This window comes from Xiphophorus hellerii, chromosome 2, assembly GCF_003331165.1.
Source record: "Xiphophorus hellerii strain 12219 chromosome 2, Xiphophorus_hellerii-4.1, whole genome shotgun sequence".
NCBI classification, from domain to species: domain Eukaryota; kingdom Metazoa; phylum Chordata; class Actinopteri; order Cyprinodontiformes; family Poeciliidae; genus Xiphophorus; species Xiphophorus hellerii.
The window spans coordinates 24,931,598-24,948,575 of NC_045673.1; the positions used below are offsets into that span (position 1 = coordinate 24,931,598).

Consider the following 16,978-nt stretch of genomic DNA (forward strand, 5'->3'; position numbering starts at 1 on the left):
ATGGTAAACTTGGTGCTTGAGTTCAGCTTGAAAGGAACACATGGCTAGCGCAATCATTATCCACGTTGAGACGCTATCATGCAGCCGCATAGTTTCGCTAAAACTCATATACGTTCCACAGATAACATTCTGGTAGCAGAAAGAGAGCGACAGGACATGAGAATAATCACATATCTTGAAGCCAACAGGCATACAGTTCTTCTGAGATGATGATATCCATCAGAAAGACACCAGTGGAGCGAAAATACACCAAACTATGATCGGAGGCATTCATGTCAGCGTGAGCAGCGCTGCGCCCCACACTGACTGACTGCATCTACAAACTGTAACACTTGACATAAAGCAATTATTAACATCAGGCCGAAAGAAAACATTGTCTAACATGTTGTACGTAGGCAACGTACAACCCTGAACCCTAGCGTACAGGGTTCACATGTGACTTCACAGCAAGGAGTGTTTTGGCAGCAGAAGATAGTGAGCTTCTGCCTCTATCTTCAAACAGAAGCTCACAGCCTCGTTGGAAAATGGAACAAAAGGAGAAAACATCTAAAAATATATATATTTATAACCAGACACACCTTTTGTCTACACGCCGTCAACTGGCATGACTTCCCAATTGCACCAATTGACAGTCAGTGTTGGGGGTGGGATTAATATAAAGTAATGTAAATGAACAGTCTTTGTTCACACCAAGAGGTGGCCCATCAAGTTTGAGGACAATTCTTCTGGAACTTTGAGGCCTTTTTTTCTCACTAATCCTGTTTGCGAAGTCCCAACATTTAAATGGTCATATCCTCCTTTTTTTTTTATTTGACCTCATTAGAAAGCTAAGAATCCACACTTTCAGAATCTGTAAATAACTCTAAACGCCCCCTGGGGGAGACTTGTTCATGGTTTTCTCATGGCCAGTCACATATCAGATTGCTTCATGCAGAAGAGGAATTACCCTGGAGGTTGATGTTTCTAACGTCACAACAACTCCAAACACATTAAATGAGTAGCACTTTAGTTCCAGATCAATCAGATTAACATCACGAAGACACCATTCCAATCTGCAGACTTCAGTCCCAGAGAAAACTCCTCAGAAAGGCATCAAATAATTATTCCCAGTGCATTTCTGTGAATGGAAATACATGCTATCAAAATAACTTAACTTTACTCACTCTTTTAGGAGCACTGCCGTTATTAAAGAGCTCAAAATTGTTAGGTTATTTATGTCGATGATGAGTGCGTGTAAACTTCTGACCAGAACTGTAAATCCTATTTAGCTTACAGTTTATAGTTTGGTTTCTTGCCAGTTTCGCTCTGACTCTTATTCTTCTTCTCCTTACCCCCGCCCCTCCTTTCACTGTCCTTTTTCTAATTAAGGTAAAACAATCTAAGTGGCTGCGTTGGAAATATTTCTGAGCTCCAGCAGCAAATCTGCAATGTGGCCCCATATATCACCGAAAAAGTGATCATTTCTGCTACTATAAAGCCAGACGATGGCTGCTTTTAGAGGAAAACTCTTTTGTTTCTCTCTCTCCCTCTCAGAGCATCTCCCGCTTTTCACAGATTGCTGGGCTTCTCGTTCGCTACTTCCCCGTCTCTTCCACCCATTTCACCCTCATTCCCTAAATGGAGCCCTCGGAGGACTGTTCCACTCACACTTCATGCGTCTCCATCCGTGTCTCCCCAGCTATATGGGCCCACACCGCGTGTAATTTGTTTCCGTCTCATAGTTTTATGAATCATTCTCTTCTCTGCTCTGCTGAGCTCGCTAGCAGGAAAGGAGGTGATTTAGAACGGGATTTACAAGCAGAAGCCTTGTCAGTGAGAGTTTAAGTTATTTTCTTTGAGATGACGCAACGCTGAACAAACGGCTTGTTTGAAGCAGGGGCCACATGGTGGGCCGGCATGCTCTATGCAGTCAGAAACGTCTGGGCAGCGAGTGACAAAGCCTTGACTTCCTGTCTTCTAATAACTCAATTCAGTAAAATTCTAAAATTCTTTATTTGTCCCTAATTAAAACTGAATATCGTAACTTCAAAGAGTCGCTGTGAAGGGTTATACTGCGGGGAGGGCGGATCTCCGGTAGCAGTCAGTCCTGCAGCACGTCTGAAGAGGCCTCTGACTGAAGACAGTTGCTGTATGGCAGCCTGTATGACTGTTGCACTGCAAAAACACCAAATCTTACCAAGAATTTGTTTTCGACCTTCCAGTGTAAATATTGTATCACACTTGAATTAAGACAAAAAAACCCATTTAGAAGTTACTTTACAGCAAGATGGACGAGCTTGTGTAAAGTCAATAATTCAGATACGTAAGTACTAGTTCCACTGGCAGATTTCTTCACAAAAAACAAATAAAATGTCTTGTTTTAGACGGAACTAGTCCTTTTTGATTTGTGTTCGAGAATTAGTGATTTAAAACAAGCATCTTGCAAGAAATTTACTTTCAAATCATTTTTGTCTTAATTTACACATACTAACAGGTTTGCACTAGAAACCAGACATAAAAACTTAGATTTTGTGTTTTTGCAGTGTATGACGTGCTAACAGCCGAGTTTCCCAGCAGAGATGATCCCATAGTAGCATGTTCTGGATGATACAACGCACTGCTCATTTGCTTTGGTGCCTTTCTTTAAGTTCCTGTCCAGGTGGGATTTTGGAGTCATAGTTTTGGTATTATTCTAGCTTTTGAGGTGCTAACAAGTTGCTCCCAGTTGTAAAGAGAATACTTTGTTGCTACAGCTACACATCAAAGCATTTGGACTGAAATGAAAAAAAAAAGTGAGAGTATTTCTTCCAGCTGCACAGCATCCAAAACCAGAGGAAACAATCACCCAAACATGCGACGCTGCCCTCAAAATCAGAATTAAAACGTAACAGAGCTGCTCCAACATGTAACAAGTGCAATTTTGAGAATTAAGGATGATCAGTGTGACATTTTGGTTAATTTCTCTCCATATTTAAAGTTGCTTTTTTGTTCGTTGCTCATATTCTGAAGACATATGTTAGTGTGTTTCTGCGTAGACATATTTAAAAGGCCAGTGTTATGTATTTTCTAGCCACATAGTTCCATTTTGTAGCACTATCAAGTAACTACGTTTCCTTCAGTTGTTATGGAAATATCTAAAATAAATTAATGGAATTTTACTTTGCATCTGACGCCTTAAAAATGGGCCTCTGTCTCTTTAAGAAGCCCCTACCCTTTCTGACCCTACTCTTTCAGTTGTCATGACAACAATGCTTCCCTCTGCCATCCATTGATGTCATTTACAGCCATTCTTAGGTGTCTGAACTAAGACGTAATTTGTACGATGAGCTCAGCAGACGCGGCGTTCCACCAGGTGTTTGCCAATCGCTGCTGCCGCTAGTCTGGAGGAGCACAGCTGAATAGTTGCCACAGGAGATTAAAGGATTTCTCAAACATGCATGAAAGTATTGAGGCAACACCCCATATATGTTTTTTTGATGAGAGAATAACATGATAACATGTCAGCCAACAAACTCCGAACAAGCAGGTGAGTAAAATCAGCAGGAACATTAAAACGTGACGAAGAGATCCGACACGAGGCGGATGATCCGTACCTCAGAGTGCTAGTGTGACAGACAGCAGGAAGCTAATTAGCTCAGATAGCAGGTGGACGTGTTTTGTATTGGGTATTCATTAGCGGCCACCAGCAGCCGAGCTCTCCCCTCCCCCAACCCGACGGTTCGGTCAGCGACGCTGCGCTGGGAGTTAAATATGAGTGGATGGGCAGGTAAAGGCATGTGTGCAAACTGCAATTGTGATCTATGTCCATCGCTAATAGGAGCTGACAGTATTGATCTCGCAGTCTGGCTGTAAAGGAAGCGCACATATATATTTATATATATATATATACACACATGTGTGGGTGTGTGTGTGTGTGTGTGTAGCCATCAGGATGAGTCTTATCGAAGGAATCATAGAAGCAGGCAGGGGAACTAATGGTCAGTTGAGACATGCTGTCTGGTCTGTCTCGTCTTATCTGGTACTGAAAGAGCGAGGCGGCGTTGTGTTCTGGTCTGACTGGTGGCTACTGGGTAACGGTGAGTCACCACAGATCCCAGTTCTGAGACCAATCTCAACCTTTCAGGGTGAAACCCCCTGAGCAGCTCAGCCAACCGGCTGCGCCGGTTTATCCGGACTACCTTGGCGATGATGCTGCAGAGCTGGGGTCCGTCCTGGGTGAGAGACAGCAGGTTGCTGATGGCGCTGCCGATAGTCTGAACACAGTCTGACGACTCGATCTGTTTGATCAGAACCTGCAAGGAAGATGAGACCTCAGGTCACCTCTGGGTGACAGAAGGCAAACAGATTGACGACAAGGGGATGAATTCAAATAAAGGTGCGACTTGTTAAAATCGCATTTATTCGATATTTCTCTTACTCAAATTCTTTGGTATTAAAACATAGGAAACAATTATAACCCCTCATTGCAGTTACAGCTGCAGGTCTCTACCAGCTTTTCCTGTAAAGAACTTGCAGGCATGAAGCTCCTGCTGCTGTTTCTCTGCTCCGTGGCTTAAAGTTACTCTGTTACTATAAAGTCAGCATGACTGGAAAAGCTTTGGAACGCAGGTAAACAAACAAAAGTCACCGACCCGGATCTCGTTGGCCAACGCCATGTCGATCATGTTGCTGAAGGAATCGCTGACGTCTGTGAGGATCTCGTGGATCGCCTCCCTCATGGATTTAAGGAAGAATTCATCATCTGTGTGAAGGCACCTGCAGGAAAGAGGTTCAAATATCTTCACACACCGTCGTGGGGAAAATGAAGTAAATACTGTTTGATTCCAAATGATACTAAACACTTTTTTTATTTTTTTTTAACTTTGAAGTGACCTCTGATGAACATGACACATTAGTTTATATTTCTATAAGATGCAGATGACATTTAGTAAAACCAGAAATTATATAGAAACTATGTGTCATCAATCTACTGTTTTAGTGATCATCAGCAAGTGAAAAAAAATCTGTCAAAAGAAGAGTTGCCAGTTTGCTGGTCTACATTAAAGCTGCACTATGTAACCTTTATTTAAAAATGTATATATACATTTATTAAGTACCTCCTGCTCTTTCTGAGACTCTGAAATCAGAAAGTCATCACACCATGTCTCCTGTATTAACACTTTAACGGGGAAATGAAAGAATTTCTCAACCATGAATGAAATAATGAAAGCAACACTCCAGATGTGTCTGTGGTGAGGGAATAACATGAGGTGAACTCAAAAAAGCAAATTTTACACAATACTGCTCCGTCAAATAATAAACCGTCATAATAAAAAAAACCGAACGTTTTAACAGTCTTTCATATTTTTCAATTCCCCTCAGTTTCCACAACTTCAACATTAAAAGTACCACTAACATATATTCAATCTTTTGTTTGTTTTTGTTGTTTTCCACAAATATCAACACCCTGAAGAAGAAAATCGTCTTTTGCAAAAAAGCTGAATGAATTTCTATACTTGAAAACCTTAGAAAAGAAATTAGAGCGTTGAAAGTAACACTTATTTTAGCGGACATTTTATGAAGACATATTGGCTGTATTTTGTCAAAAATAAAGGGATTACTAAAACAGGAGGAAGGTGCTGGGAGAAAAAGGCAGACTTTCATCCCCAGACCTTCAAACACAACGTTGGACCTCATCGTCTGCCACGGCTAACGGCACAGAAGAAGTCCTGAATCATAACAGAGTGGCCTACGTAACATGGACGCCAATAAAGACCCTCTGGTGGGAATTAAAAAAAAAAAAAGAAGCACACAAACACAAGAATATTAATGAACCGGAGGCCCTTGCCTGTGATGGGAGGGCTAAGATGCCCCAGGAACGGTGCCAGGAGCCGGTGTCAGGCTATGGATCACATTTACAGCAGGTCAGAACAGTTAAAGTGCGCTCCACTAAAGAGACTGCAGCAGTCATTAAAAGTGGCGCTTCGTACTGAATTTGAAGAAACCGCCTGTAATATTAGCCGAGTTAAACTACTTAAACCGTCCGTCTTTCGTTTGTTTATTGCGGAGAGGTTCTAGTTTTTAGAACCCAAATTGGCCCGTATTAGGCGTAACTGCAATTTCATAGAAGTGGAAATATTTTGAAGTTTCGGACACTTTTTGTCGGAGAACACTGAGCAAGTCTGGCTTATGGCGGATGATAATGGGCTCCACTTGCGGTTTAGTCGTCGCAAAAACTAGGCGGCACTTTAACCCTTTAACTGTCACCCCAAATACTGTCACATGCAGGTCAAAGGGTCGATGGGGACACCGGTGTCCTCATGGCAGTTAAAGGGAGTTAAGGGAGATCGAGATTTTTCTGTTGAGACTCCCAAACTTTAACGAACTGCCTTTAAACTTTAGTCAAGAATCCACACTTCCTGTTTCTAAGTGTCTATTAAAATCTCTTTCTTTTTTATTGTTTTTGATCATGTTGATGTGCTATTATATTGACTCTTTTAAAAATCGGTTGTAGTCTTGTGTGTTTTAACGTTTCTATTTTTATAAAAAAGTTTTTAGTATTTACAGCCCTTCCACCAAACTTTCTGTTTTTAAATGTACTTTTTCAAATGGATTTGAGACTTATGAAAGATAAATAAATGTTTTCTCTTTTTTTGCGTCTTCAGTCAGTAGATGCATGTTACATTTTGATTTCTCACGTGTTGTTGTTCATTTAAGATTTGTCTTTTTCATAGTATGTGGATCTTTCTACTTTTTTCTTATATTCATTCTTATTTGTGTGTCTGTTACCTCTCCGTGATGTTAGTCAGCTCCATGCACTTTTCCAGCAGTGTTTTTTCATACTGCAAAAAAAAAAAAAAAGCAAAGAGAAACAACATTTAAAGAAGCGTTTCAAAAAGAAAGAAAGCCATAAAAAAAAAAAATCCTGTTAGCAATTTTCTACAATCCAAGTAGGGGGCAAATGAAGCATTTAAAAGAAGTTTCTCTGGTCGGACCTTCTTGAAAAACGCCGTGTGGCACAAAACGAGTCAATACATCACAAACTGAACACGTGATTCTAGTGGCACACGGTAGTGGCAGCATAATGCTGTGTAGAGGAACTTTATTCTCTGTATATGAAAAAGCCAGTAGAGGCCCAAAGACGTTCAACTGTACCTGCAGCAAAATAAAATTCGACAAAGTATTGACTAAATGGCGATGAATACAAATGTGGGCCACACTTTTCAGATTTTTAAAAAGTCTTGGGGGGGAAAAAAGGGTCATTTGCTGTTCATTTGTACTACAAAGTATTAGAGCTATACTAAGAAAAAAATACAAATATTAAAACAAAGTCATAATATCGCGAGTATGAAGTCATACTAATAGAATACATTTGTTGTATTGTATGAATAAAGTTGAAATAATATGAGAATAAAGTCATGATACTGCAAGGATAATGTAACAAAGTGAAAATAAAGTTGTAGTATTACATAAAGTCATATTACAATTTTATTCTCATAATATTATGCCCATTCTTGTAATACTACCACTTTATTCTTGTACGATTTTATTCTCAAAATCTTAGGACTTTATTCTCGTAATATTGTTGTTGTTTGTTTTGTTGGGGTTTTTTGCGTGGCTTTAGTACTCCGTCACTTGCGATGCTTTTACTCTGTCAAAATAAAATTCTGTTCAAATCCATCAAAGTTTCAAAATGACTAAAAGTTCAAGTCGTAGCAACACTTTTGTGAGCCGCTTTATAACAAAACATGCAGAATGTGTACTCAAAGGCTCATATCGTATCCTCATCAATGTTTCCGGTGGAAAACCAAAGTCCAGCCTCACCCACCTTCTGCATCTCCGGCGGCGTGCTCCGGGCGGCGCTGTACTCGTAGACCAGCGAGCGCACGTGGCAGTTGGCGCGTACGGCCGTGCTGTGGACCCTCTGCCAGCGGCCTTTCTCCAGCCGCTGGAACATCTTGCCCAGCTCCGTGCTGACCACCAGCGCCCGGCGGAGGAGCGTCTGCAGGTTGTTCCTGGCCACGTGGTCGCCCGCGCCGATCCCGGACGTCACTATGAGCTCCCCCTGGTGGGAGTCTTCGTCCACCCCGATGGGCTTGGCCTGAAGGACGCACATGCACTCCACCTCGGTCATGTGGCGGAGGTCCTCCATCCACCGCTGGACTGAGTCCACCTGCAGGGTCTGCATGCGGGTACTGGAGGGGAAAAAATGAAGATATTTGTTGAGGCATTAAAAAAAACCACACATTTAAAGGGACAGTTTCATGTAAAATTTACTTTTTGGAGCTTTGCATCATGTTGAATTGTCATCAAAACAGGACTGGGAGTGTTTTGATTCTTGTACATTTGAGAAATCCTTTAAAGGGACTGTGGTATATGTTTTCCAAGCACATGATACCATTTTATACCACAATCAAGGACCTATGTTACCTTCAGTTGTTATAAAAATGCTGGAGATATCAAATATGACTTAAAAAAATGATTTCATGATTTAACACCCTGACATTGGGCCTGTGTCTCTTTAAGAAACTCCTGCTCTTTCTGAAACTCCGCTTTCAGGAAGTCATCACATCATGGCTCCTCTATTAACCCTCTAACCACGTTTTTACCAACGTTTCACTGGGAAGCTCCTACGATGAGCTCAGCAGATTCTCAGTTTCACCAGTTCAGTTTCTAATTGCTGCTGGCTGGTCTGAAGGAGCTGAGTGGAGGGTTGCTCTGTCCGCCTTTGAGGAGAAAGCTCCTCCTCGGATCTGCAGCTTCCAAGTTTCTTAGCTTCCACCTCTGGGCCTCTGAGCAGCTCTCCCTTTCCACCCCACCCTCCCTCAGCTCCTTCAGACTAGCCAGCAGCAATTAGCAAACACCTGGTGAAACTGTGCATCAGCTGAGCTCATTATAGGAGCTACCTGCCAGTCCAGTGCTCCAACCAACACTTGTAAACATGTTGACTTCCTGAAGGTGGAGTGTTGGAAAGATCAGGAGTTTTTAAAGAGACAGAGGCACCAATTTCAAGGTGTTAGAGTATTAAGTCAAATTTCTTTTAAGTCATATTTGACATTTATAGCATTTTTATAACAACAGAAATTAACATAGTTACTTGATTGTCCTACAGGACTGTGAGGCTGGAAAATACATAACACTGCCCCTTTAAGTTAAGTTTAAGGTAGTATGCTTAAGTTTTAAGGAAGCCTCACTTGTTCTGAATATGAACCTTTTGAACTAAAGGTGTGCCAACCTGTAACAAGGTAGCCGTTCGCGGTTGGATGTACAGTGACGATGAAGCGTTGAGGCAGAGTCAGGTGGAAAACAGCAGTGGTTTTATTCTTCACACAACATCAACAACACTTCACAGGTGAAACTGCAGTCTTAAATAGTCCCAGCTGTGACGGATCAAACCACCTTTAATTCACAGGGGAATCTCAATTCATCAATATCCACTTATTTAATTAAAATACCTTTTACTAAATACAAACATTTCTATTTACTTTTTATAAATATTTTATGTTTTATCATTACACCAGATGAAACACCACAAAACCCATAAACAATTCCCCCCCCACACCCCCCCCCAATGGCCTCTCCCGGAGACCACACATGGTGTCTGGACCCCCGGGGCAGCACCCGTCCAAACACCCTGGAGAGGACACAGAAAAGACAGGTGAGTCACTCTACACTAGCACTCCACACCCAACAGATTAAGCACAACACATTTGCTCAGTTTTACCCACCAGTAGCTCATTGCTCTGAGTAACAATTATCCTCCCTCCACAGGCAGGCAACCACCTCACTCGTCAACGAGGAGCAGCTGTGCAGAGCCCAGAACAAAAGGCCACATGCCAATCTCCAAAAATACTCAACAAATACAACCAAAACCTCTTGTGTGCAAATTGTTACTGATGTGCAAATCTATGCTTAAAGTGCAGTGCTAAATAAAGTGCTTGTTAATAAAGTGCAAAAATACTTTAAAAATGCAATACAGTGATTTCAGTAAAATAGTCCCAGTAATGAAGATCTCTTCATTACACAACCACAAAGAAAGAAAAACAAACCGTGCGTCGTCGCAGACTATAACCAACCATGAGCAGCTCGTTCCCCTCAACTCCATCAAAAGCAAAAACCATAAACATCTGTCGCAGCAATCAATGCGTGCGTCGCAGGTCAAATCCGTCAATACTCGCTAGCTTTTGTTTTTGTTGGCTCAACGCCTCAGTTCCAGCAGGTAAACACTCCCTCCCACTTCAATCTCTCCCAGCACTGACCCTAATGACCGGAGGCTTTAGAGGGCGACGGCGCGAACCCCAGGCTTCCTGGAAGGATCTGGATCGATGGCCACAGCGGCCGGCCCCGCTTTGAGTCAACAGAGGAGGTTCTCTAATGAAGATGGATACTCGCCACCTTCGCTCACTGGCCTCTTCCTGCGCCGTTTGGGCAATGCTGCGCCGCACATCGGCTTTTCTCTGGAAACATGTCATCACACGGCAAAAATTGGTGGCAGGAGGATGAATCATTGTTGAACAAAATGGAGCCCTCTTTCACACGTCTGTGAGCGGTATGATAAAGTATGAAATTTAGAAGAAATAATGAGGCATCTTATCTTGTCACTTTCATACAAGTTTTTAACTCTTTTCTTGGTGTTTCATCTGTTTAATTTTATTTTTTATCTCCTTGTAATTGTTCATCTTTTCACAAATCATCTTTTCGCCTCCCAACGCTGTGCGCGTGCTCAAAATTTCCGGATGTAAACATTAACATGCAACATGTCTATATCAGTAAGCTACCTGTCTGCCATTACCACATTGAGCAGCGTGTACATGAGCGCAATTGACAGCGCTAAGACCCTCCCCCTAACTGATTGGTTGTTTCTGACCAGGCACGGTGCATTTCTGCAGATGGCAGTAGGAGCACAGGAAGGAGGAGGAGAAAGTCCACAGATTCTTTTTCATGTTGTTATGTGACAACACAGTGACGATTTTAACAAATATAAATACATATATATATATATATATATATATATAAAAAAAAAAAATTCTAAAAGTTACATGCTGCAGCTTGAAGTTTCAGAAAGTTCTTTGGTGTACAACATTCTCATTTAATCTCTGTAATGCTAGAAAGGAGATAAAGATCCAATAAGCTGTGAATGTGGAGTGGAATAAATAACGACGCAGTGTTACGGGGAGTAAGGGTCATTTATAAGGAGCTTGTTGTACTAAGTGGGGTAAATGGCCTCACGGTGACAATGGAAGCCCCTGAGAATGGATGTGGTTCAATCTTTAGTTGCTGTCTGAACAAAGTTATTTCTCCCTAAATGATCCTGGTTGTCAAAGAAAGCTGAGCCACACTTCTGTTTCGTGACTCCTTCTGATGTTTTTTGCATTTCATATTGTTAAACACTTGTAAACCATGCTATATGACACGGTTTGTCAGGGAGTGATCACAGACGTGACTCATGGTTTGAGTAAAATTACCCACAAGGGTTTGATCATTCGACGCCATCGTAACTCAAGAGGACGCGGAGAGATGCTGCAGGTTCTCAGCGTTTACTGTCTTTCAGACTCATCTTAACAAGAAGTGGCATTTTATACAAACATACTTTATATAAGTGTCTTTGCTAAGTACTTGGTTTAGGAAGTTTTGGCAGCTCCGGCCTCAGGTCTCTTTGGGGAAGGGTTGGCACAGCTTTCCTCTTAAAGCTTTTCTTCTTCTTCTTCTTGGCAGAAGTGATCAAACTCAATTAGGGTGGAGTGCGAGTGGCCGTGTACGTCCGCTTTTAGGTCTCCTCAAAAGTATTTAATTAAGAGCCTCTACAGACTCTGGATGCTGGAGTATTTTTCGAAGATTTCCTAAAACACCTCCTATGGTAGTTCTTGCTGCTGCGCTTCAGATTGCCCTCTTGATCTGCTGCTCGATCCTGACCTGCAGCCTTGCCTTTTTGCAGAACAAGGGCAAAACAATTTTCAGGCTTCAAATATACCAGCACTCATTTTACATATTTAAGCAATTCTGCATGGGGTAAGAATCTTGGTGTGGTATTTAGGACTTACCTCTCACCATGGAGAGGTGAGAGGTGATCTTAGAGCCTTAGACTGAGCCGGTCTGAGTTTGTCATGAGATTTTTTCCAGGTACTCCAGTTTCATTGCCCACACTCCCATAAAAAAACCATGTTCTTTCACAATTAGCAGCTCCATATAGCATTATATAGCATTTTTGAGTGGCTTATAAACAAACAAGTAAAACTCAAACAAACTGGTAAAATACACAATGTCTATCAACACTGAACAGCAGATGATGGAAAGACAGAATCAACAAATTGTGCTGCAACTCATGACTTCCCTGCTTACTACCCAATTATGTTGTACCATGGGTATCCAGTGTCTGAAGACACAAGAGCTCAACAACATAGAAATGTATTATTTATTATCTGTTAATTAGGTTATCCAATCAGATTACTTCTAAATGCTATTATGCCAATTCAGTTCTATACAATCGTGGACTACGGACGGTGATATTGGCGCTAGCGTCTGTGCTGTGGCAACATGTTTAGCATTGAGATGCTATTTTAGGCTTGAATAGCTGCAGTAATGGGTTAGCTCCTTTTAGCAAAACCACAACAACAGCATTTTTCAGTATTGCATCAGATTGTTTTCTGAAGCGAATGTTCACCCCCCAGTGGCCGAAGACCAGCAGCTTCGTCGTTCATCGCCGTCGTCTGCAGATGTCAGTTGTGCGTCAGAGCTACCGGCGTTCCAGAAACATCTGAATACAGAGGCTCCAGGCCAAAAAAAAGTAACATTTAAAACATCAGTTTCATCAAAAATAAATCGAAATGAAAGTCCTAATTAAAACATGTTCTCATAAAAGAAACAGAAAGGCTTAACTAGTTCAGATATGTGGACCATGAAAGACATACTGTAGACATCTATTGCCTAACCCTTATTGAAGACGAAGATGTTTGGTTAAACTTTTGAGGGTGATCGGGAAGGAAATGTTATACTTTATTACAGTCCTCCAAAGGTGTGTGTAAAAAGTAGTGCCAACAGTTTCTTCTGAGAGTGACATGTTCGGTAAGGGGCACGTTCCCACCCAAGGCGGTAATTTGCCAACATTTCCCTTGCGTTCTACAAAAAGTATGGCTTTTATGGTTTTGGACTAATGGATAGATTTAAACAGTGCGCGTGTGTGTGTGTGTTTTGCATAATAAAATGTAAAGTTTGAAAACCCGCAGTGCTATTTACTATTCTATGTCATCCTTGATTCTACAAAATGATGAAACAAAAACAAATTTAGTCTCGAGGAGGGGGATGCAGGCAACAGAATAAAGAGTCTCACTGTTTGGACCAAACCAAATGTGACCATTTCACGCCATCTCTCTCAGTTACATAACCAGTCTCACATGAGGATGAACCCGTCCTGATTTACACTCCCCTCCGCCTCCCGACGAGCCACAAAACATCACCCTCACAAAATAATAACCGGTTTGTTTTCCAAAGGAGGGGAAGCGGTGCGCTCCGGCTAAGAGGGTAATGACAAATATTTACATGTATGGCCAAGAGAGGGTCAGGCGACGGCGGCTCTATTATCTCGTTGAGCGGCGGGATCCTGGGGACACGACGCATCACTGGCAGGTAGCTGCCGGCCGAGTCAGTGACGGCGGTGGAAAAAGTGGTTCAAGCTTGCTAATTTGGCTTTGTTTGATGTTTTTCTTTTGTTTTTTGATGACTATGTCTTAATTGGTAGGTAGAGATTTTGTACATAGAGGTTAAACTGGATATTGACATGCACCTTTACAAAAATACACATCAACCTTTTTTTTCTTACTGTCAAGCAATAAATGAGAGCAAACCAGGGGTGTCCAAACGTTTTGTCACGTGAATCAAATCGTTGGGTCAGATGGCACTCATTGGCCAACGAAATAAAAAAAAATAAAAAATCAAGCAAATACAGTAAGGCTAATATTTATTTATTTTTTTGTGGGAAAGGGACCTTATACATCCAAAACGTAAAAAAATGTGGGCTTGTACCTTTGCTGTATTAAAAGAAATATATCTGGTTTTCAGATTCTTTTGGGCTCAATTTAACAAATTTATTCTCAAGTATAGGAACAGGATTTGGTGCTAATATTTAGCTAAGTTTGATCAATTAAATAACAGCTGATTTGGGTGCACAAAGTCGGCTTTTCAGTAAACGTCTCTGGATAAACGGGGCTGAACTTATTCTGAAAGTCAGGTTAAAAAAGACAAAAACTTGGTGTCGTACTTAGCATTTTCTATTGTATGAATGATTGATTAAAAATAAAATGTCTCCATTTTACATCAACTGCCTGTACTGGACAGGGAGAAGCCATGTCATTCTTTCACTACAGTTGGGGGACGCGCTGCGGCGTTTGGGCGACATTGCAGTCTGCGATTTTAGATAAGAGCTATGGATTGAACACGCTGGAATGAGACAAAGCGTTCTCATTGTCTCATCCTTTTAGCAAAATATGGGAGTTCCTTTGAAATTGGCGTCTTTTCATTAAGGTAATTTATTCCCAGAATTTCAATTTGCGCAGTTCTATAGTTACTAGAAACGCAGCTATTATTCGCTCCTACACGTGTGAATAAGTTAACAGATTCCTCTGATAAATGTCAACAGTAAAATTTGGTCCTCCTGAGCTGTTAACGAATTCAGCTTTTGGATGAGTCACTTTTTCATTTGGATGTGCTCAAGTAGAGAGTGCATGCAGAAAGTACTTCATGCACATGGAGTTCTGACGGAGCGGTCCTCACTGTGAACTCTGAGTTCAGGGATGACGAGCTGACTCGATGTTGGAAACTATCAGGGGGCTTGTTACTTTACAACGATAGAAAGTCTCTGTGTGTGTGTGTGTTCTATTTTAAAGTTTTAAAACCATTTTCTCACTCCAGAGCAAGGTGTTAGCAAAATGAGCCCCACTGATGCTTCTCCAGTTTACCACAAATCAGACGCTCATGTTAACAGCTGCTCTGTTCGTCCAAGTGAAAATGAGCTGTGAAAAATAAGCAGCGTGGCACGAATCAATTCCAGTTAATTAGGTGAGGCGTGCTGAAGATGGGGACTGGAGTAGTCAATATGGGTTTTTATCAAAAAAGAAAACCCCCCCACTTTGATCAGTTTTATAATTACGTTTTGAAAGACTGAAAAAAGCTGAACAATAGCTGTTTAAAACAAGGAAAGAATGAAGATCGTTTGGCCACAAATGTGGGAATTTGGCAGGCCAACTTTATATGCTTTCTATTCTGTACAGATTTGTGGAGATTACTAACCTATCAAATGGTTATAGATGTGGTGGCTGTTTTTAAATTTATTTTCTGTTCTATTCCTGCTTGTACTTTGAAAACATAGTGCTTAAATATTTGGTTGTAATGTATAATTTTTTTTTCTACCTTCACTTCCCGACATTTCCAATCTATCTTAAATTTATTGTTTCGCAACACAAATCTGAGTCTCATTGTAGCCTTTCATAAAATTACACTTGTCTTGCACTTATGTATGTGTGTGATTTTGCATGAACTGCTCCCTGAGCAGCTATAAAAAAAATGTTGCTATGGATTTTTTCATCCATAAATCCATATTTTCGGACAATATATATATATTTTGTAATTAATTTTGTCATCAAAAGTCAAAGATTTTTGACTTTTAAAACTCAGAAAGTGTTTTCTCCATAAAAATTTCTAAGATTAATCTCAAAATTTCAGATATTTTTCTAGCAAATTTTCAACGTTTTTTTCTCAAACATTTCCAAGGAGTTTTTTTGTAGCAAATTTTTGACCTTTGAAACTCAAATGTCTGTGTTCTTCTAGAAGATTTCTGAGATTAATCTCGAAATTTCTGAGTTTTTTATACCAATTTTTATGTCATTTTCTCAAAAAAATTTCAGAGATTAATCTTCAAAGCGTTTTTGAAGAAAAAACAGTTTTCTCCTCTTGTTTCTTCCCCTCCTCCCCCTATTTTATATCCACAATTTCCCTAATATGCCGTCGTAAACATATCAGCCGCACAGACTCAGGAAATTCCCACAAAGCACAGCAAAAAGTAGAAAAAAAAATACACGCTTGCCTGACGGACTCCCACATCACAGGGTGTGAGTCAAGTTTGGTTACGGCAAAAAAAAAAAAAAAAAAAGACAATCCTCCACATGAAAACACGCTCTCTGCCTCACTGTGTGCAGTCTGTGGGTCAAGCCAAGTTGTGTAACGAAGACAGTAACCGTAAATGACAACATAAATGTGCTTCAAACTACAATGAGTCACAATGTTTTTGCTACGCCAGCGTACCTCAGCGGGTCGTGCGGCGGCGTTAGCGCTCACATCAGACGGACAGGTGCGAGACCAAACGCGGCTGTCACGGGATTTTCTCTTGAGGGATTAGAGTTACTGGCTGTTCTGGCTCTTGAGGCTTCATGTGATTCAGCTGCTATGAATTACACCTCACAGTGATTAATACAGGCAGCGTTATGTCCGCTTCGTCCCACAGGAAAATAACAGGTTTGAAACGCAGATTAAGAAGGCAAAGCACGTTTTTTTTCTTTCTTAAAAACTTAATCTCAAAATTCTTGCAAATTTTCAACTTGAGACAGTCATGTTCAGAAAAAATCTCAAATCGGCCATGGAGAAACAATTAGATTAGCACTACAGGTAGCAATTGTAGCTAGCTAGCAATTCAATGTTTGCTAGCTAAAGTAAGCTAGCTGAAAACAGGAGCCTGTGCAGCAGAGCTAAGCTGTTTCCCACTGTGACTACTAAGGCTTATGAAGGTACATTTGGTGTGTGAACTACTGAAATAGGTGATTATATTTAGGGTGCGTTTCAAATATTAGCAGATTTTAGCTCTTCAGGTTCGGTTGTGGTGCTTTACCCCGGTAAATGTCGTTGGGCCACTATATGTAATTTCTCCTCACAGTACTTGTACAATGTTTGAATTCACATTTATTTACTTTATTGTAGCCTAAACTGTAAATAAAACCGATTTATCTGGTAAAAATAAATTAGCTTGTATACGTGT

General features: G+C 40.9%; 1 protein-coding gene across 2 annotated transcripts in view; it reads right to left on the reverse strand.

Annotated features, from left to right (window-relative positions):
• The window catches only part of insc (INSC spindle orientation adaptor protein), a 64,742-nt gene that overhangs the window by 16,333 nt on the left and 31,431 nt on the right, over nucleotides 1-16,978 (reverse strand). For both annotated transcript variants that reach the window (XM_032589967.1, XM_032589976.1), the window contains exons 3-6: nucleotides 7,787-8,153; nucleotides 6,748-6,800; nucleotides 4,611-4,734; nucleotides 4,158-4,271 (exon numbers count right to left, since the gene is read on the reverse strand). In XM_032589967.1, coding sequence (XP_032445858.1) covers nucleotides 4,158-4,271; nucleotides 4,611-4,734; nucleotides 6,748-6,800; nucleotides 7,787-8,153 — 658 coding nt within the window. The remainder of the gene's footprint in view (nucleotides 1-4,157; nucleotides 4,272-4,610; nucleotides 4,735-6,747; nucleotides 6,801-7,786; nucleotides 8,154-16,978) is intronic.